A 23,331-nucleotide genomic window follows, 5' to 3' on the forward strand; every position below is an offset into this window, starting at 1 on the left:
GAACCAGAAACTTCAAAAATTCAACCTTCGGCATTTCAAGCCTAAATTAGCTACGGACCTCCAAAACACAATTTGAATACGCTCCTAACCCTGAAATTACCCAACGGAGGTAACGGAAACATGGCGGACATCCTGGCAAATAAAAATAGCAGAAATAGACTCAGGAAAAGTAGTTAATAGGGGATCGGGGAGTTAATTCTTAAGTCGACCGTTCGGGTTGTCACAATAGCTTCCAACGGGTCTTCAACATTAATCACAACACTTATGTCATAAATAATTACTTCAGTGACAAGATCCACAAATGAACACACTTCATTGTTATTAGGTTACCTCATTGACTTACAAACATAGAATACAACTTTTTCATCGCCCACCTAGAAGGTGAGCTCCCCAGCTTCCATATCAACTAAGGCCTCCCCTGTATCTAGGAAAGGTCTCCCCAATATGATTGGCACCTCACAGTCAAGTATCAAAAAATCTACGGGAAGTATGAACTTGTAACCCAAACTAGCACATCATCAATTATCCCCAATGGCCTCTTCATTGTCTGGTCCACCATTTGCAACCTCATGGATGTGGGTCTTGGTTTCCCAATCCCCAAAGTCTTGAACACAGAATAGGGCATCAATTTAATGTTTGCCCCCAAGTCAGATAAAGCTTTTGCGAAATCGGCACTACCAATAGTGCATGGGATTGTAAAGGCACAGGGATCTTCTAACTTTGTGGACATGGAGTGCACAATGGCACTCACTTGATGTGTCATTTTGATTGTTTCACTGTTCATTGATCTCTTCTTTGTTACCAAGTCCTTCATGAACTTGGCATATCCCGACAATTGTTCTAAGGCTTCAACCAATGGCACATTTATGGACAAAATTTTTATCCTATCAATGAATTTCTTGAATTGATTCTCATTGTTTTGCTTTGAAAGTCTTTGAGGATATGGTGGCAGAGGACTTGGCAAGGGAGCCTTGGCTTTAGGTACTACCAGATCCGGCATGTCTATCACATGTTCCCTAGACGGGTTCACATCATGTTGTGTTTCCTCCACACTTTCATCTATATCAATTCTCATTTCTCCATTAGCTTTCACCATATTCCTTGGGATTTCATCCTCTTGAACCACAACATCTTTATCCATAATCTTTCTTTGATTTGAGGTGGTTGCATCTCCACTTTTTCCACTTCTAATAGTCATGGCCATAGCATGTCCCGTATTATTCCCACCCTTCAAGTTCACCACCGTATCACTAGCTAGTGTCCCCTTAGGACGAGTGTTCAACACTTGTAGGATTTGGCCTAATTGAACCTCCAAATTACGAATAGAAGTGTTGTGCGAAGCTATTTGAGCATCGGAGTCGGTATTCTTCTCCATCATCTTTTTAAACATGTTTTCAATTCTATCCATCTCATTGGAAGAAGAGCTCGGGTCGTGAGAAGGATAGGGGTGGATTGCTTGATTATTGGAACATCGAAGTCCTTGGAAAACCCGACCCCTGGTTGTTGTTATTGTTCCACCCTCCTTGATTATTGCCTCCCCAGTTACCTTGATTGTTGTTGTCCCAATTACCTTGATTACCCCAATTGACTTGATTTCCTTGATTTTTCCAATTGCTTTGATTAGAATTACCGCCATTCCAATTGCCTTGGTGGTTTTGGTTGTTGCAATTACCTTGGCTCCCTTGTGACCTCCATTGTTGTTGGTTTTTGCCTTGAGCATTGTTTCTTTGACCTTGGTAATTGTTGACATATTGAACTTCTTCGGCTTGGTCATTGAATGAATCACCTTGATCATAGCCACTATCATCTTGCATGAATTGTTCCGTACGGTTTTGCATTTGTTGACCTTGTTGCTGCCTCTTGTTTACCATCATATTCACACCTTTCATTGCATTCACTTGTTTCGGCCCTTGAACTTGTTGAAGCTTAACTTTGGCCAATTGGTTCATGGTAGTTGTCAACTCGACTATAGCTTGCCCCTGGTCATGTAGCTCCTTGTGTAGGTGAATGATATTAGGGTGACCTTGTGGCACATTGGCTCTACTTTGACACGCCGAAGAGGGATCCGCTATCTCATCAAGAATTTTACAAGCTTCGGCATATGGCGTGTTCATGAAGTGCCCCATGGCAAGTTGGTTAATCACACATTGGTTTGTTGTGTTGATCCACCTGTAGAAGGTCTGTTGGATCATGGCCTCAATCATATCATTGTTCGGGCACTCTTCAACCATGGTACGATATCTCTCCCAAATTTCGTGCAATGGCTCATTTGGTTCTTGCTTGAAGGCAAGAATCTCACCCCTAAGCGTTGCCATATGTCCCGAAAAGAAGAATTTGGAAATGAACTTTTCTGCCAACTCATCCCAAGTGGTGATGGAATGGTTGGGCAACCTCTCTAATCAGTCTAATGCTTTTCCATGTAGAGAAAAGGGAAATATCCTCAACCTCAGTTCGTCCTCAAAAACGCTGGTTTTCTTGCTCCCCCAACAAGTATCGATGAATCCCTTGAGATGCTTGTAGGAATTTTGGTGTGGAGCTCCGGTGAAGAAACCCTGCTGCTCAAGCAGTGTAAGCATCACGTTGGTTATTTGGAAGTTGTCCGCCCTAATACGGGGCGGGACTATATCACTTGCATAACCCTCGTTTGGCAACACCCGGTGTGCTGCTCTTGGTGGAGGTGGGGGAGGGAAGGGCATATTATCGTGAGGCAGGCGGTCTCGTCCATTAGCTTGAGGTTCAATAGGGACCTCATCCATGGCATCATCGTCCACATCCTCCCCCAAGTGCACATTTTCGATGGGCTCGTTGTTGAGAGCTATTTTTGTACCTAGAATCAATTCAAACACAAATTAGTAACTCGGAAGGAAAGAAAGACAAAACACACAAAAACCTAGATATAGCTAAATCCGTTTAACTCCCCCGCAACGATGCCAAAAATTGATCTCGGCGAAATCCATACCACAATTAAGTAGCGAGGTGGTTGATGCAATAATAACCCAATAAAGGTCGGGATCGAGTCCACAGGGAGTTAGAATATGGGATTAGGTGTATATCTAAGTTGATTGCAAGTTTTGGCTTAAATAGTACTTCCACAAAGTTCATTGGTGTATTAATTCTACTTTACTCTATTGATTGCAAAGATAAAACTAAAGGATAATATTTTTGGTTTTGAGATGTTTTTCAATTGATAAAGGAATCTAAGGTAGTGACTTACACCTAGGTCACTACCTAACGGGTTGTAAACTATAGTGCAGGTTTGATTTATCGGGTTCGTGGTATAGCAAACACACGCAATTACTCACTCTATACCTCTCAATAGTTTGAGTGATTTTGCCCGATTTGGCTTTCTCAAGCCCAAAGGGGTATTTGCACAAATCAAGTAATATATGCTCAAGTCGGGTCTTACTATCTCTAGATTTGACTCTTTAATTGGGCCTATCAATTTCTTGAATTCACCCCAATTCCTTGCTAGCCAAGTTTTCCTAAACCTAGTCTCTCTTTCTCAAGCAAAGACTAGGTCAAAAAGGCATGAATCAATATTTGCAACCATTAATTCTATAATTTAAGCATAAACAAGGCTATATATCACTAACTCAATCACAAACAAGTCCTAAAATTAAATACTCATTAAGTACTCACACTAGGGTTGGGTTACAACCCTAGCTAAAGGTCTAGCTACTCATAGAAAATGAAGAAATACAAGAAGAAATTACGGTAGAATGCATAATCATAGATGAAACAAAGAAAATTTAGTGTTAAGAAGTCAATCTAATATAAATTCACTCAAAGAAATAAAGAAAAATGTTCAGGTGCACCTCTGCAAACTAAACTTAACCTAAAAATAACGAAAAGTTGTTTTTATACTAAGCTGAAAATATCTAACAAAAATACCCCTACGAAGGTTATGCGGCCGCATAATTATGATGCGGGCCGCAAAAAGGCCTACTGCGGCCACACAGTTCTAGTGCAGTCCGTACACTTGGGAACTTGGGGTTGGAACTTGAAATCTTCTGTGGTCCGTATAAAACTGGTTGTGGCCGCACTTAGGATTCTGCGGCCACACAAAAGTGTTGCGGTCCGCACTCTTCAGCATTTGGACTTTGATCAACTCTCTGATTCTTCAATCTTGTGGACCGCACAATAGTGATTGCGGCCGCATTTATCCTTCTGCAGCCGCACAGTCTGAGTTGTCTAAAAGCCTCCTCTCTAAACCTCATTCTACGGTCGCACTAGAATTGTGCGGTCCGCACTGCTAGCCGTTTTGCCCAGTTTTGGTTCTTGTTCACTTTTGACTTCATTATGAGTTGATTTTGACTTATTTGGCTTGTTTCCCAATGTTTCTACAAGTAAGCACATTTTGTTAGTTTTCGGAAATACCTTTAAGTATTTTTGAGATAAAACGCAAGTAAAAAAGAGCAAATAAGCGGTCAAAATCCCTGCTTATCAATATATAAGGCATTTTTCCTTCAACAAACTTCAAGCTTTTATTTTTTCTTTTTCTTTACGATTGCAGTGATATCGAATGCCTTAGCACGTAATAATTATGTCCTATTTGGAGGTTCGAATAGGCCTCGTTCCTGATATTATTTTGCTTAAGACTCGTCGGGGGATCGGTATCACCGGAAGCTTCCCCAAAGTACTTAGAATATTTTAGATTACAATTTGTCGGGGTAGCCTTTTGAACCGGTTTAGAAATTTTGAAGGCCATATGTTCTGATTAGGTTCTCAGACGTCTACGAGCCATTCTAGGACGGACGTAGCCTTTTTAGTTCGGGTGTTACCCAATGGTCTTGTTACCCCGAGTCATTCGTGCTTACCCAAGACAACCGTTCCCAAATAGGGATGGTCGTAGCCTTTAAAGTTCGGGCACTGCCTAATAGGCTTTGTGCCCCCGGGTTTTGCTATCCCAGACCGTCTGAATCTGCCTTGGACGACAGTCCCCGAGTAAGGTGGCCCTTGGGCTCGATACCTTTAGGGGACCAAATGTAAGAAATAAAATTTTTAAAGGGGCAGAATATTTATCCGCAAGGTAGAAACTTCCTTCCATTTCTGTGCGTAATATACGAGGTTACACATGTGTACAAATATGGTGTATTATAGAAGTTTGTATCAAATAGCCACTATTATCCTTAGCCCCATGGATGGCGCCAAACTATTTACCCTCAAAATCGGATAATAATTGAATTTGTAAGTGGTTTTAAGGATACGCAAATTAATTTGCCACAAAGCTATGAATTGGATTAGATTGAATGAGTAAAGATAAAATTAAATTAAATCCATACGAATAGGACAGATTCAGCCTTGGTGAAATGTTTACCCTCGATCCGGGCTCACTATACCAAACTAATGAACAAGAGGAAAACGCTTAAATAACAGAGAAAAATAATATATTGCTTTGGAATGCGTGATACAATGTGTTTCATGAATTATCAGACCCCCTTTATATAGTAGGGAAATCCTACCTTAGGTACAACTCTATAAAAGGTAAAAAGATTAATTGATTACCGGCTCCTTATCGATATGTGCTGAGATCCCCGCCATGATATTCGTTCAGTCACGGATATTTCGGCCTTCCGTTGGTTATGCTTGATTGTCCGATAATGTTCCTCGAAATCGTTCGAGGTGAAGACCAATCCAGAACTACGCCCCCGATATTCTCGAGGGCAGGCGTCATGCCCCCGGATTCCGACTCGACGAGACTTTCGCCTCAATGTCGACCCATTGTTATCATGTCTCGAACCTGGCTTATCTTGTCGGAGGCCGGGGTGCACTATGAGCTAGATTTTATCCGTATACACTTTTTTTTGCTTTTTTGCGTTAATAAGGGATCATTTTGAGGATTTGATATTTGTCTGAACCTGACACTTCATTAGCTGACATAATTTATGGCCCAAGTTTAATATAACTAAATATATTGTGGTATACTTTATCCAGTGAGAGAACAACAGACGAACAGGCATATAGTAAAACATTTTTATGGTTGTCGATCTTTTAGGTGGTGGACTGATCACCTTTCTAGAGCAATTGCTATGTTGAAATTGGCTGGAGAAGACAAGGTTGCTCATGTTTATGTTAGTACTACAGGAATCTGGGGGCTCTTGGGTGACTACTATATTGCGAGATTTGACAGAAAATACTAGCCTGGTCGATCAACAAGGCTGCATTTAGACCCCACTCCAAGTCAAGAATGGTTTACAGATATATATAACTTCATATCATGCACACTTATCTTGTAGTAGTAGATTTTTCTGCCACTACCAAAGCCAACCAGTGACCCATTCAAAATTTAAACGCAGGGCATACGTTCTGAATTGAGACAAAAAAGTTTGAAATACATATTTAATTTTATCTATTTATACTTATTCTTCGCACATATTCATGCATTGGATTCGATTTAGAGGCGGAGTCAGAATTTGAATTTTATGAATTCTAAATTTTAGGATAGCACTCTTAGGTGTTAGTAAATGAGTTTTAAATTTAATTTAGTGAATTTCTTAATATTTATATATAAACTTTGGGTTAAAGTCACTGGGCTTGACCGAAGCCATAGCTTACCTACAAGCGATATACATGATCAACTTTGGCTTTCCATGTATCACACCTAGTGGTAGGGGTGTCAATGGATATTCGAAAATCGACTAAACTGACCGAACTGTACCGCACCGAACCGATTTTTAGGTTTCTTTTTAAGAAACCGTAGATTTTTATATAAATCTATAACTGCACAGATAATTAGGGTAGGTTTTTTATTTTATAAAAATAAACCGAAAAAATACTGAACCGTATCGAATAAATTTTACATGTAGAAAATATATTTATCCAGTAAGTTTAAAAATAATAATGCATTAAATTTTCTTTGAGCCTTGGATTTATGAAAACTATTACAAGCCAACAAGTAATTAAACTCAAAATACTAATCCCTAAAACCTATTATGCTACTTCTACATAAACTAAGTTATTTCAAGTATCTTTATTAGCAAGACACAAAGTATTCTAGCGATTATGAGTAGCAAACTACAATGTATTGAATATGTTTCCTTTCATATAATTTAGACTTATCTTTTTGAATATTTAATCTTCTATAGACTTTATTCTTGAGTCCCAGCTTGGTATATCTTTCAACTCGTATGATTAATATTTTCTTTGCCTTTGTTTGATTTCTTTTACACTGTTGTAGAATAGTTGATGGATCTATACTCTAGCCATCTTTTTTTTTAATTCATCACCCTTTAAACAGTAAAAATGTCTAGAGAGTTTTGTTAAGTCCTATAAAAGAACGTATGTTATTGCAATTCTACTTTTACTAGTGAATTTTACATGATATTAAAAAAAATACCATTAACCGAACCGTACCGATACCGAAGAGAAACCGACATGATTGAGACAGTTTCGAAAAGTCTAATTTTGGTTATACATAATAGAATAACCGAAAAAATGGTATGGTACAAATTTTATAAAATAACCGGCCGAACCGAACCATTGACACCCCTACCTAGTGGCGGGAAAATGAATAGAAAAAACAGTTATATCCACTCATATTATCCACTAAAAATGGGTTGGATAATGAACTTTTTAAAAACGGGTCAAATATGGATAAGAACCATATTATCCATTTAGAAAATAAATAATCAACAGATAACTAATGTGTTTAACTTTTATATTTGTAAAGACACAAATTGGGGGTTGCTCAAGCTTTGGAAAACAAAGAATTCTCCCAAAAATGATCATATTTAAAAAAATCATGGATAATATGGGTAATCATATTATCCGCCGGTTAACCTATCGTTTATCCGTATTAAATATAAGTCAGATAGAATAATTTATCCAATTTTGTATTACCTGTTTTGACCTGCCCATATTTGACTCGACCGCCCGTTTGCCACCCCATTCACACCTATCAAAGTTTTCTAGCATTACAAAAAAATTAAATGATGACAATGGAGAAAAATGGATAAAGTAGGAACAAAGTTTTGACTCTACAAAATTTGCTGTTTGACATAGGTTAGTAGATGATATATACAAAGGGGATACTGAGAATGGTCCCTCCATGGCATCAAGTGACTATTAATTAGCAATTCTTGCCGTTAAGAAGCCCTGATTTGGTAGAAATGTGAAACGAAAAAGACAGGGGAAAAACAAACCTCTGTTGGCATGGGACTAAAAAATATTAGGCAAGTTATATATTTGGCCGACCAGCCAAAAATATATAATGGAAAAATAATACTGTATAGCTATTTTTAAAATAATAACGGAAAAAATATATATTTTTTGTATGTGTTTTATATTTATATATATTTTGCATGTTATATACAAAAAATTATACAAGTTTTATATATTTTTTAGGCTATCGAATGTAAATAGTATTTGGCACGGACTAAAAGTGATAACACCCCAAAATAATTATATCCACTAGCTAATATAAAAAATAATTAGGGATAAAATATACATATTTCCGGTAATTATTTTTTTAGATTGATTATACTATGTTGTTTTTCCAAAAATATATGCTCCAAGTTTCTCTTTGAGATAAAATGGAGAGAGGAATTGATAGTTATTGAATCCCTTAGAAAGAGGCTCAGACCTGCAGCCTGCAGCTAATTCTGCCTCAGCAAGGAGACAAATACTATGTGAATTGGAAAAAGAAAAAGAAAAAGAAAAGAGGTCTTTGGTCGCGAAGAAACTTATATATTTTTTATCATAAAATATCTATTTGCATGAATTCCTTTGACACATGATGATGCCTTTCTTTGTTAGTACAGTATCTCTTTTTAGGGTACTACTTATTTTATTATTAAGAGAAAGAAAGCTAATTAATTGGTTTTCTTTCAGAGTGACTCGACAAAAAACAGAGGAACAAGAGTCGCCCCCTGAAATAAATTTGTCCACTATTCAGTAAAAGTGGAATTACTTTTTGAATATTATCTAATTCTGATAATTCAATTCAATATTTGATAAATATTTAAAAGTTTCAATAATTCGGTTCAATTTTCAATTTTTTTAACGAAATACAGTTGAACAAATGAAAAAATTGAATATACACTTATATAATAATTTGATTATGTATTTTTATTATTTTAATTATATTATCTCAGAGACTTAATCTTAAACTAAAATATTAAACCTAAATTTAATAAAATCAAAATCTACCGCTACCGGTGTATGTCTTACCTTCAAATTCTCATTGGTGAAAAGACTTAACTTACCTTTTTTTTTTTTTTAAATTAAAAAAAAAATCATTGCATTGGAGATCGACCCACACTTATATGTGGAGGACTTCTAGTTTTTAATAGACACTATAAATCCTGATGGAATACGCATATCAATTGGACTTGTAATGGCACATTTTTTTGTGTTGAAACTTATTGAACAATTAATTAAATTTAAAAGGGAATATCAAAGGAATTTTCATGACCCCACAGTAAGGCAAAATATATGGTGATTAGCAAACAAAGCCTGAGGTTAAAAGACCTTATCTTCGTCCTAATCAACCCTTTTTTTGTTGTTTGCCCAAATGTTGTCTCATGTCCATTGGATATTTGGGCAGCCACTGAAAGGCAAATATATATATATATATATATATATATATTTGTTAGTAGCAAAAAAGCTTGACACATTTTAGACGAGAGGCTTATCTTTTTCTTAATCAAAACTTTTCTTTATTAGTTGTCTTAGGTTTATTTAGAGGTGGACCCCATTTGCCCTCTTTTCAACCCATCACGTGTCGGGCTAACCTCATATTATGAAATCATGCGTGTCGATTGATTAAAGGCCTAATTTCAGTTCTCCACCACTTAATACGTCATTGAAAGCCACTAATCACCTCATTTTTTCTTCATTAACATCCAGGACTACGTTTTCTTTTAAATGACAAATATACCCTTCACCCTGACATGGAATCCAGCCATAGGTTGAGAATATTTCACATCACAAGTTGTAACAATACCCCATTGGCCGTTCACATTATCAGATTACTTACACATTAAAATAAATAAAGAGATTTACAATAACCGATCAATTTGCTTTTGACATACCCATTAAGAAAATATTAAATTTTAAACAAAAATAGTTAACCCTTAATTAAATATTGCAACATAATTAATGTGAGGAGTAAAAGTTTTTTTATGGATACGTACATGATGGTAATTTTGGAAAAACAAAATGAATTGTTTCTTGGTTATATAAATGGACACTTATTCAAATAAAAAAGCAAATTGATCACTTATTATGGACCGGAGGGAGTAGTACTTTAGAGTTTAAATTCCGTATATTGTCACGTAAAAATTACTTACAGTAAGATCACAAAAAAGTAAACTACATATAACTTTCGCTCCTAACGTGGATTCGTGAGCTAGAAATAATAAAATAAATAATCTATTAACTACATGACCATGTAATACTCTTATTATTTATTTTGCCAGTATATATAACACAAATCATTATAGTAAATTTGGGTTGATAATATGTAAAAGAGGATAAGTTAGAAATTTTATTGGTTAATATAATTGGTAGTGTAAAAAAATTGTTTTTCTGTATAAAACTTAAATCCGTCCTCGTATATGTACCATATAAAAGGAGGAGGAGAGAGCTAACTCTTAATTAAGCTAACAAATATCCAGCCGTATACCATATAAAAGAAGATGGGGGGAGAGGGGACTAGCCAAATCTTAAATTAAACAATCCAATTTCCGGCTGATTCTCAGTATTTTTGTATCACAAACAAACTACACACCATTTCTCTCTGCTAAAGATCCGAAATCTGAAAGCAGAATTTTTGTACCGTTTGTCAAGTTTGTACTCTTCTTCTTGTTATTAGGAGTATTATTATATTATTATTGTAATTCAGCAACCGACTTTGATCAAAATAGAATAAAAGGAAATTGATCTTTTTATTCTAAGTTAATGGAGAGTACAGATTCATCAAGCGGCTCTCATCAGCAGCCTCAGCTTCCACCTGGCTTCCGTTTTCACCCAACAGATGAAGAACTCGTTGTTCATTACCTAAAGAAGAAAGCTGCTTCTATTCCTCTTCCCGTTGCTATTATTGCTGAAGTTGATCTTTACAAATTTGATCCTTGGGAACTCCCTGGTATATATTTATTTGCTCCTGTTCGTTTATGGAAATTTTGATATTTGGAGCTTTGATTAATGTTTGAGGTGTTTTTTTAATTTTGATTGCAGCTAAGGCGACGTTTGGAGAACAAGAATGGTATTTTTTCAGTCCAAGGGATAGGAAGTATCCAAATGGGGCGAGGCCAAACAGAGCGGCAACTTCTGGTTACTGGAAAGCTACCGGAACAGATAAGCCGGTGCTCACCGCCGGTGGAACTCAAAAAGTGGGTGTTAAAAAAGCACTGGTTTTCTATGGAGGTAAACCTCCTAAAGGTGTGAAAACCAATTGGATTATGCATGAATATAGACTTGCTGATAATAAAGCAAATAACAAGCCCCCTGGTTGTGACGTTGCCAATAAAAAATCTTTAAGGGTAAGTATCTTTTATTTTTTTTCAGTCAATTCCATATTTAATTTAAAGCTATATATTGTGTCTGAATTTTGGAAAGTATTTGGCTATGACTCCACTTGCAAATATTGAAGTCAGTATTTGCAAGTTGAACTTTTGCTATCAATTAATATTTGCAAATAAAACTTTCGCCATCAATATTTGCAAAAACTGAATTTTAGTATTGGAAAATATAGCTGGGTGAAATATTGAAAAAACTATTTGAAGAATATTTCAAGTGGAATAAGATTTTTACTTATAATACTTGTAAGTTGTAACGAATTTTTTTTCTAAGTAAAATTTATGTCCAAATACAAATAATTCAAGTACTTTTATTCAAATTCTATTTTTTTTTAGTGGCTGCAACCAAAGTATTCCCTCTTTGTTACGATCAAAAAGGTTAGAGTGAATCTATTGGTAAGGATGTACCTAATAGCCGCCTCAAACATGGCGGATTCTTATTAACAAAAAGAAAAAGCTTAATAAAGAGAATTGACTTTAATTTTTTTTGTAAGTATTGATCGGATTGACTCATGAAATTAAAGCTGGATTTTTGTTTTTGTGTGCAGCTAGATGATTGGGTATTATGTAGGATTTACAAGAAGAACAACACTCAGAGGCCAATAGATCACGAGAGGGACGATTTAAATGATATAATGGGATCATCAATTCCAGCAACATGCATACCAAATAACTCAATGTCAATATTTGGTCAACCAAAAGCTAATTCCAACTATACTACATTGCTCGAAACTCATGACCAGAATATATATGATCAAGGTATGCAATTTTCTTCAAAATCGTCGTCACAACTTCCTGTTAATGTACTCAGTACAAGCCCCAGTCTCCTCCCTTCAAAACGGTCGCTAAATGGTTTATATTGGAACGAAGAAGCAGCAGCTAATGATAATTCCCAATCCACAAAAAGGTTTTTAACAGAGAATATTAATAATATGGACGATGGTTTAAGCATGAATGTGAGATCAGATCATGAACAGAATGGCTCTATTGCAAGTCTTTTGAGTCAACTTCCTCAAACTCCGTCACTTCAACAACAACAACAACAACAAATTCTGCAGGGGTCTCTTAGTGATGGAGTTTTTCGACAACCTTATTCGGGGATGAACTGGTATTCTTAATTAGGCATAAAAAAAAAATTAATGTGAATCATATTACTTATACCATATTACATACAGGATCCGCTAACTAATTATTGTCACAGAATTTTCGCAGAATACAAACGAGGGTGTTAATTAGATTAGTGGGATTGCTGGATTATTTGGGTATTGAGTTTTTTTGTTGGTAGCTAAGAAATTAAAAAGACAGAATTTTTAGATGATTTACAGTTTACTTTGGGGAACGATCGAGTCTGTGTTAGCAAAATTAAAAGCTTAGGTGAGGCCATGTATATTTTTGCTTTAACTGTCTGTCTTTATAGTATATAATATAAAAATCCATACACCTCCAAGGTTTGACTGTGAATATATAGCTAGAGATGCATAGAAACAAATCTTGTAATCTTCCTGTAGAGAATTATAACATATATGTATTTGATATTATATTGGAAAAAAATATATTCTGCACATAATATTCCATGTAGTTGTGCTTTGTCTATCAACTCCATATATCATGAGCTTCTCATTGTTCTGCATTTTTTATTTTATTTTTTTCTTTGTTTATTTTTACCACTAAACTAACTATCAGAACGAAAAGTTTACCCGCGGGTAACAAATTAAATTACTTTTCTTGCAGTAACTTTTTAAGATTCCCAAAACCCTAAATGATAAAGCTTGACTGGATTTGTATATTGTTAGTTAGCTCAGTGGGAGATAGAGTAATATTTAGTAGAGCTATAATTATGTGATAGTAGTAAGGTAGGTTGTTAATATTGATAAAGAATTGGTTTTTCATTTTCCAAAAGCATAGAGTAGCATTAAGCAGTGAAATTTGTTATCTTAGAAGAAAAGAAATCCTGTTAAGGGAAAAGATAAGAATCATTAGTTGTTGTGGAAAGCTGAGTAGTAAATAGTGATATATATATATATATATATATATATATATATATATATATATATATATATATATATATATATATGTTCTCTAGAGGGATCATACATACATGATACAACTAGAACATTGCATACATGACATGATTGATATAATTATTTATGGGAGGAATCAAACAACTAGATTATCTCATTGACTGCGGACCATTATTATAATGGGTACAATTTAAGAGCCCGTTTGCACATAAGAATTTTTTCATTTTTTTTTTCGAATTTTTTTTATTTTTTTTCAAAATTAGTGTTTGGCCATAAATTTTCAATTTTCACATGAAGATGAATTTTTGAATTTTTCAAATATTTGGAAAACTCCAAAAAGTTGTTTTTCAAAATTTTCACTTAGATCACTCACAAAATTACAAAAACAGCCTAAAATTATATTCATGTCCAAACACAATTCTAATTTTCAAATATCATTTTCACTTTATTTTTTTATACTTCTTATGTCCAAACGCCCACTAAGTACTCTTTTATTAATCAGTTTTGCTTTCTAATGCATACCCTTCACAAACAATTTACATAAGAGAAAAAGAAAAGACTACCCAAAAGAAAAACACATTCCCTTTTCCATTAAATTTGCAAGATTTTCTTTTTTATGGTGATATTAGAGTCAAATTATGTACTAAGTACTTGTCCAACAAGATGTCAAATGGGTTTATGTCTCTACTGAAATTTGAACCTTTATTTTTTACTAAGATTTGTACCCACTTTAATGACTTACACTTCTAGGTCGTCGCATTCTTTGAACCTTTGACATGATATACAAATTAAGGAGCTTTGCTTTTGTATTTAGGAGAAAATTAATTAATTGAAAAAATAAAATTAGAAGCACTCATGGCAATTAGAATAGGAAATTCCATCATATTTTATCTCGATATACTATCAGCAAGGTGCCAAGTAGGGGTGTTCAAATCGAACCGAAAAACCGCACCAAACCGAAAAATCAAACCAAACCGATTAAAAAGCCCAACTAGGTTTGGTTTGACTTGATTTGGTATTGATTAAAAAAAACCCAACCAAACCGACATATAAATAAATTTTATTTATATTTTTAAGACTTTATAGTGATTTTTCTTTAAAAAATATAGAAATATTTGGGATCCTCTCATGTATTAACCTTGAAAGCATAAATTAACGAAAAATTATTGTTAGACGACTAAGAAAATAACTATCATGTGTTACTAAAAAAATTCTCCCATTAGAATATTTTAATAGATCATATGTTTGTCGATTTTTTCCATATTTACTAAACATATATTCACTTATCAAAGCTTTATCTATAATTATAATAAAGTGAGATTGAAATAATATACATGTAACAAAAAAATTCGAAAACTCGGAAAACCCGACAAAATCGAACCAATCCAAATTGATATAATTAATTTGATTTGGTTTTGATAAAAAGCGAACCAACCCGGTCCATGTAGTGTATTTTTTTATCGCTGCTGAAATTTGTTTTCAAGGTTTTCACCCCACATTAGTGACTTACACTGCTAGGCCGTCACGCTTTTCGAGCTTTTGACATGATATACAAATTAAGAAGATTTGCTTTTGCATTTAATTAGGAGAAAATTAAATTAGAAGCACTCATGGCAATTAGATTAGGAAATTCCACCATATTTTGTCTCGATATACTTGGGACGTCATACTTTTTTCTTGATTATATCTACCTTCATTTTCTTGGATTAGACATGGGCAAAGTATATTCCAATAGACATAGGTCCTCACATATTGACAACAAGATGCTACCTCACAATTACCTTTCTTTCTTTGCTGACTCTGGACCATCTCGTTATCATCAAAGGGGAATCATTATCTCCAAACCATAATCTTTTATTTTTCTTTTTTTAATTATCGTTTAATTAATTGCATTTCCTTTCAAGGGAAACATAACAAAACTACTTTAAAAAGATTTCATTTCACTACTACTTATTTTAGCAACGCATAATGCGGAGGATCCAAATGCATGTATTTAGAATCATGGTTACACATCATCTACGAAATCGATAGAGATGCTTATTGCGTACAAGTGTGAACATACATACATATATTTATTTATTTATCTTTCTACATGACGTAAGTTTAACGAAATGCCTAATTTTTATATTTCTTTTCAACAGAAATTTAACTTTCAAGTATTTCCACATTCCAAAAATACGTTGTAGCATACGTATGAATAGGTATTGTCAAGTTACCAAAATAAAGTATTATACATCCTTACTTGCTCGATTAAAATAGTCCATCTACCTCTTTTTCAAAACCATTCATAACAACGACTTAGAGGTTAACAAATCTTATCTCTAGGGTAAAAAATGGAAGTTCATGAACTAAATTTCTTTTATCAGCAAAAACAAAAAAGGAATTATTTTTGAAGCTTATTTGCTGGAAAGGGATGGTCAGTATGAATTTGGGTACCCGTTTGAATTTATGTCTTCAATTAATATGTTGAATTTTTTTTGAGTCACAGTTTAGTAGAGATTAACATAAGAAGATGGCCCACTTGAAATGATAATACAATGTCATCTTTCTCAACCGATTTTTAGTGATTTTGAGTGAATGCACTATCTTGATAGATATATATGGCATATACTTCCAAAAAAGGAGGTCTATGACAATTTATAATTACTAAGCTTATGAACAAAGATTAAGCAAATCATAATTGCGAGAAAACTGATTGATTGGACCCCTAAAACAGTTATTGTATACCCTTGGCATTGTAATAAATGCCACTCCCTTTGACAACAAAAGAAATGGTTGTATTCATAAGCATAAGGTCAACACATCTAATTTTCAGTTTAAATTCGAATATTGATTTCCTAATTTTTAAAAGTTACATGAACGTTTCATAAATTATAAATTTTTAATTATTATTTACGTATTTTTCAAATAATAGTAGTGTCTTTTTTTCATTTTCTGAAAATATGAGGTATTTGCTTTGGTGCAATGTCGTCGCTTCAAAAGACGCCAGTTTTACTCCCCAGAATTCATAACGTAGGAAATAGTTTTTTGGATCAGTTGGGGCAGTTTCAATTTTCAGAAATCTGGTTTCTTGTTTCCTGGAATTTAGCTTATTCGGCCTCATTGATTCTGTTTTCTGCCTTTTGATTTTCATGATTACAAAGGCCTCCCATTTGAGAATAGAGTTTTTTCGTTTATCAGTGTTGAAGACAAACAAATGTCTTACTACTTCACAGAAAAACTCCAGTTAGGAAAAAAATTCATAACTATAAACTTCATTTTTTCACCAACATTAATTTATGGCATTTAATGGCAACATGGAAGATTCGGCGTTGGGAAGAAACTTCAATGATATTAGAGGCTGTTGTAATCATAAAGACATTAATTGATGGAAACATGGAAAATGTAACAATAAATAGTCACTGTTTACACCAAATTAACAAACGCATTTTATTTACTTTTTTTCATATAATTTTATCACTCAATCATGGTTAATTAACACACTCCTACCTCAACTGACTACTTTACCTTAGCATGTTAATAACATTTGATGAAAACACCAAGTTCGGTAGATCTTTTCCAGAAGTAATATTGGACATTCAGGTATTTGATCTGAAGTGCGAGAAGAAGGTCCAGATCGTTATACAAACTCGAGTGATGGTCAATTCTACTACTCCTTCAGTTAATATGCCGTAGTTTCTAAAAATAGTTATCTCAAATTATTTGTCATTTTGGAAGTTCAATAGTAAATTAATTATTTTTTTCCTACTCTTCCCTTAATATTAATTGTTCTTGAAGACTACAAACACCTTAATTATGACAACAACAACAACAATAACGTCCCAGTGAAATCCCACTAGTGGAATCTGGAGAGAGTAGTGTGTACGCAAACCTTACCACTACCCCGAAGGAGTAGAAAGGCTGTTTCCGAAAGACCCTCGGCTCGAGAGGACAAAAAGACAAAATCATTAACACCACAGAAATAATAAGAAAAATAGGAAAAATAGGAACATGAAATCCAAAAGAAAGATACACAGCAAAAGCAAAATAGTATCCCTACCAAACTAATCCCACAAAGTTATGACATAAGACAAGACTCAACTAGTTTAAGACATAAATAAGGGTAAAATAGTAAAAAAAACGTTTCCTATTTATTATTTTCTTAAGGGACGTGTAATAAAGAAACACGACATATAATATGAAACAGAGGGAGTGCTTTATTTATGAGAAATTCTAGACAGGTTGATTATAGAGCTAAGGTAGGAACAAATCGAAGATTTTACATGTTGGCATCAGGCATGGACGAATCACAGCTGGGCTAGTATTGATGAAAAGAAAATAAAGATAGTCCTACCCCAAGGTGCTCTCTTTACATGGTAAATGGCTAAATGCCTAAATGTTAATGCAAGAGAAGAACAAATGAAGCATCAGGGCTTGAAACACCAGGCTCCATTTATTAATACTTTATGATCCTTCAAGACAGTCAATATAATGCTATAAGCTACTATAAGTTCTTATTATGTTATAAGCTACAGTTCTAATTTGCAAGTTCCTGCTGAAACTTCAGCATGAGCATCAGAGTTCAATTGCACTTTTTACATTTCAAACTACAAAAGAATTTGTGTACTTACACAGAGAAAGGGGCGCTATGTGCAGTATGCATGTATCATAAACAAGTATCTCAGAGGATGTTTTCTGAGAGTACGGTACAGCAAGTATCTGCAGCTTTATCACCTCAAAACTATACATTACCCCATTAATGGTCCTCTCAATGAAGACTCTGCTGCGTGTTAAGGTTGTTTATACTTCCTCACATCTTTATCCTGCATCTGCTCTTACATTCATTTACTCCTACAGCACACATCAAATTCAGGTACCATGTCAACACAATTTCACCATACATCTACAGCTCAGGCATCTCATGAGCAAGTTAGTTTACATACCTGAGGTGGACCTATTGAGGGAGGTTGCATTTCTGCTTCCACTGATGCCTCGGAGACTCTAGCTTCTGATTTCTCATTTGAATAACTAATAAACCAAACAAAAAAAAAAATGAAGTTAGAATATGATGCATTTCTCTGGTAACATCTGCATTTGTTCTGTTATCAAAGTTTGAAATACTTCATGGAACTAAAGGCAGGTCCTGCTTATTGGACAGTCAAAACACAATCCAAGTAGTAATAGCATAGAGATTAAACATTCAATAGGAAATCTGATTCACCTAGCTGTCAGCCAGGGTGCACAATTTCCCTGTATGAAAATACTAAAGCGGAGTGATTAATTGGACGTAACCTAAGAGCTACCTGCCCCCAAAATGGTCATGGACAACCTCCTTCGTTGAAAAAAAGGGAAACCTTTGGGAGTTAGCATACATATTACTAAAAGACTACAATCGGACCACCATCAATTTCCTTAACCAATGATGTTTTGAGAAAGATAAGCTTCAATGATAAACCATTTTGGCAACATTAGCTACCTCGAAAAGTATAGTATTTAATCATTCATGTCAGCATGCTTATAGTGCTTCCGAAATTCAGTCCCTGAACATCATGCACCAGAAAAGTAAAAAAAGTTGTGATTCACATTTTGGAATGCTTACGTTGAGAGTATTGTCACCCAAATAAGTTCTACACAGTCGACCCAAAGAAGCCTTTGTTCAACCGGGACTACACCATATGTAATAAGATGAGCAAATGGCCACAGCTTCCAACCTGCCTGAAAAATGAGCCACATAAAGGGAATCTGTGTTAAGACATGCATGTTTTGCTTACTAATTCACACTGATCCTCAAACTTCATGTTGCATGATAGAAGCATACACGCAAGAAACAGCAAAAACAGTGATATAAACTGCAGGATACCATCATGAATTGACTCGTGTGATTTGCATACCAAATATCAACTTATCAACAGAACATAGGTTTAATTTGGACAAGCAAACCACTATCGAGATTCAATGAACACCCTGACTTATGTAAGAGTTATGGACCAGATGAGAGGGAAAATGCCACAAGAATGAAGAGAAATGAAGCTGTGCAGCACAGTTGCAACTATGGTCAAGGTAAACCACACAGATATATTCATAGATATGAAAACCAAGAAACAATAATGTCTTACATAGTAATAAGGACCACCGCTTGATGCAAAAATAAGTTTATTTATGTAAAAGTGATGCTGTAATTTAAGCAAGAAGTAAGAACAGAAGGTCTCTTCTTACAGTCAACATTGGCCAGAATGTAGCCTTCAATTCACTGAAAATGGCGAGAGGGGATTCAAAGCGCAAAACTCCCAAAACTGTGTAGTAAATGCTGTTCCAAATTGCTGACCAAACAGTTTGATCAAAGGCAACCTTGACAGGAACCACCCACCAATCTTGGAAAGGAAAAAGTGCCTAATACGAATCAGAGTGTGTTGCTTAGTCCAAAAAAATTAGAACCTAAAATTGCGCAGGCATGAAAGTATTAAGCTTTTGAAAATAGCAGTACCTCACAGAACTGATAATAATAATGGGAGAGGGATCCATGTAGCGTGAATCCAACTAAGCCAGATCTCAACATACGTGCACGATCAAAGTCAAAAAGAGGCTTTCCTTCATAGCACTGCAATAAGTATAGGCAAGACTAATTAGCACGTTGGAGCAATTAACAATTCCAAGTAACGCCATGGCATTTACAGGAACTTTCTATTCAATCCCCACTAACCTGTGCGATCCAATCCCCAAGAGAGTAAACCACTCCACTGATGACCATTTTAGCCAAAACTGGGTTTCTTTTAAGGGCTTCCTCATATGCAATCCAGTTGTGCTGAGGTGCATATCTCAATATCTCATATACGGTCCATCCCTGAGAGAGAAGGATGATGAGCTATATTCTAAGAAAATATGTATTTGAGCATACATATTCGTACTACAAATTGCTGCAGAAATTATGAGAAGTAATTCCACAAGAAACAAACATTTCTCAACCTGGCAAACCCAAGTAAACGATTATACAACTATAACAAGAAAATGACACAAGGAGAAAAGTAAATGTGTGACTGTTAAGTATAAACATATCCGATTCCAGTACTTTACAACATCGACAGGGGAGTGCATCTTCTGTATTTTGCTTGCATCCTCTGGATGCTAATTCATAAGATCCTAACTTCATCAAAAGTACTTGAAAACAACAAAGTGTTAAGACCAAGAAAGTTATCATGATTCAAGAGGACAGAAGGCAGGCTCTTCCCAGATTACCCATACTTCAAGATAACGAGTTTCTAACAGAAAAAGAGCAACTAGGATGTAACAATTTTAATCCACATTTCTATTAATAGAATTAAATGAAATACCCAATCATGAAGCATGAGGAAAGAAGGCCGATACAAATTAGACTGCATAATTGATAACACTGCCAGATTCTCCAATTAGACAAAAAGCAGATAACAATAAACATCACATCCCACCCCTGTACACATGCACTTAACTGAGACATAATATCCATGACTAAGTATAAAAGAGTTGAACCACACAGTGCCGGCTCAAGCCTAAAGCAAGTCAAGCACTTGCTTTAGGCCCCCAATAATTTAAGGCCTCAAAATTAATACATTACTATATAACAAAATAAATTTTGTTCATCAATAGATGTAGTAATTCAATCATATATATCTTGTAATCAAAACTATTCGGGCTCGTTCATTTTTCCTCACATAAATCAAGTTTTTTAGTTCTCATGTCTTAATTGGAAGGCAGTCAAGCCAACAAGTGACTAAAAAGGAAACTAATTGTAGTATTTTTTTTTTTTTTGCTATATTCATAATTCAATTCCTATTCTTTATAAAATTAACCCCCCCCCCCCTCATCATACCCATATATTAATTCTGCAAATAACAAGGGTATTGATAATATGAGTTGCATATTCCTTTTTATTGTTCCTTATATATAAAAAATAGAAAGATTTTTTAAACTATCATTTCACATTAATATATAAAAGAATTATATTAAATATATTTTAGGCCTCTTACTAAGGTTTGGCTTTAGGCCACCGTATCGATTGAGCCGCCCATGACCACATAGGACTAAAGACATCCAGAAATATAGATCATTAATTAAGAACAAAACATCTACATAAGGAGTTGCACTTTGATTACAACAGAGCAGGAAATAAGCATGAGAAATTGAGAATATACCAATCCAAAAGGCACCCAAATTATTGGATCACACACACACGCTATAGTTCTCCTTTATCCTTTTTTAACCCATTAAAATTAACCCTTTAACCAGCTCATGACCCACGAAACCCTAATCAGACCAACCCATTAATTTAAGGGGCCTGGGTGTCACGACCCAACTTGTATTTGTACCAAAAGCTGAGATTTTGAGAGAATTATCCATTTGAAAGCAACTGAATCATAATTTTAAGACAAAAACCAAATAAAAAGAAAACTAATAAATCTCTTAAACCACGATATGTAAATGTTATTCATATACAAGCAGCAAGAAAATGCAGGACTCAGTGCAATTTAATTATTCTAGATTACCAATCAAACGCTATTAATAGAAGTTACCTGCGGTTACCTTTTAAGTAAATAGAAAGCTTTTAGAACTACTAGTAAGTATTAGTAACTTACATGCCAGTAATCATGGTCAATAGTGAGCAATTTAGTGATAGCAAAACTTCCAGCAGCTAAAACAATAGTTGCATTAATAGCTCTATCAATAACTCTGTTCATATCCTCTTGTTCTAATTTTCCATTAGACCCACTTGAAGAAGAACTAAACCCACCAGCAGCACCTTCAAATGATAATCTCCCTTCATTTCCAAACCCACCCACGACCTGATTTACTAAATCCATATCTCCACCTTCCGGTTCTCTTTCTAACCCAATTACGACGCCGCTTTGCTGGTCCGTAGTGTCGTTGCTTTGGACTGGAATCAGGTCGGTTTCGTTGGCCACCGAGCCCACGACTGCCCAGTCTCTTAGCTGCTGATTCTGCTGTTTGAGGCCTTTGGATAAGATTTGTGGCTTCAAAGGCTTGAAGTGGGAATAAGAGGGTTTTGGTTTGGGCTTTGATAGAGAGAGAAAAGGCTGTGGTGAGGTCAAGCCATTGATGGTCGCCATTGAAAATGGAGAGAGAGAAGAGGGAGACCGGGGGTGGGGGTGGGGGTGGGGTGGGGTGGGGTGATGTTAGATCCCAACTCACTTCAGCTTCTCTCTGTCAAACTAATTGAAGAACCGAGTCCGGGCTTTTATATGAAGAGGATATAATTAGTGATCAGGTGTTTCGCGGCATAGGATAATGAAATGCGTCGACGAATCAGTTACGAATTCCACTGTAAGGTGCTTTTTAACTGGTTGATTAGCGGAGGTACAGGTGATTATAGTGGGACGTAGAGTTCTGTTACTGTTTTTAATGTGCCAGACTTACGCCACGTAGGAGCGAACTTAGCCAATAATTGAGTATGAAATATGTGAACTAATATTTTCTCGTATTTAAATGGAATTGAGTCTTAAAATAGTTTGAAAGTTGATTTCCATCACAACATTTTATTTAACTAGTAGTAACAGGGGTGTTCACGGTTTGACGGAAAATTGATCCAAACCAAAAATCGAACCAAATCGATTAAGTAAATCGATATTTTTCTTGATTTGGATTAGTTTTGGTTTTAAATTTTAAAAACCAATAATATTTCGTTTGATTTTGGTTCTATTTTAAAAAACCAAAAATAAACCGAACCAAACCGACTAATTATATACAAAATTTAATAATTATTTATATACAATATAATATCTTTTTGTAAATAATTTTAAATATTTTATGCATTTTAATTGTTA

At 34.9% G+C, this 23,331-nt stretch overlaps 4 protein-coding genes across 4 annotated transcripts; 1 reads left to right on the top strand and 3 right to left on the bottom strand.

The window, feature by feature from the left end:
- Positions 1-478: 478 nt before the first annotated feature.
- On the bottom strand, positions 479-1,408 carry LOC138873270 (uncharacterized). The gene has a single exon (XM_070151717.1). It carries the CDS (start codon positions 1,406-1,408, stop codon positions 479-481), a length of 930 nt encoding a protein of 309 aa, XP_070007818.1.
- A 52-nt stretch (positions 1,409-1,460) lies between these two features.
- LOC138873271 (uncharacterized) lies at positions 1,461-2,315 on the bottom strand. The gene has a single exon (XM_070151718.1). It carries the CDS (start codon positions 2,313-2,315, stop codon positions 1,461-1,463), a length of 855 nt encoding a protein of 284 aa, XP_070007819.1.
- Positions 2,316-10,762: 8,447 nt separating this feature from the next.
- On the top strand, positions 10,763-12,768 carry LOC104220753 (NAC transcription factor 56). The gene is made up of 3 exons (XM_009771684.2): positions 10,763-11,086; positions 11,179-11,483; positions 12,068-12,768. The coding sequence occupies exons 1-3, from the start codon at positions 10,900-10,902 to the stop codon at positions 12,635-12,637; spliced, it is 1,062 nt and encodes a 353-aa protein (XP_009769986.1). The 5' UTR covers positions 10,763-10,899; the 3' UTR covers positions 12,638-12,768.
- A 5,185-nt stretch (positions 12,769-17,953) lies between these two features.
- Positions 17,954-22,716, bottom strand: LOC104220752 (uncharacterized). Its single transcript, XM_009771683.2, has 7 exons — positions 22,126-22,716; positions 20,220-20,360; positions 20,004-20,117; positions 19,736-19,909; positions 19,119-19,234; positions 18,463-18,547; positions 17,954-18,370 (listed from the first exon to the last, which is right to left on the bottom strand). Exons 1-7 carry the CDS (start codon positions 22,615-22,617, stop codon positions 18,365-18,367), a joined length of 1,128 nt encoding a protein of 375 aa, XP_009769985.1. The 5' UTR covers positions 22,618-22,716; the 3' UTR covers positions 17,954-18,364.
- Positions 22,717-23,331: the final 615 nt, after the last annotated feature.

This window comes from Nicotiana sylvestris, chromosome 7 (genome assembly GCF_000393655.2).
Source record: "Nicotiana sylvestris chromosome 7, ASM39365v2, whole genome shotgun sequence".
Taxonomy (NCBI): Eukaryota; Viridiplantae; Streptophyta; class Magnoliopsida; order Solanales; family Solanaceae; genus Nicotiana; species Nicotiana sylvestris.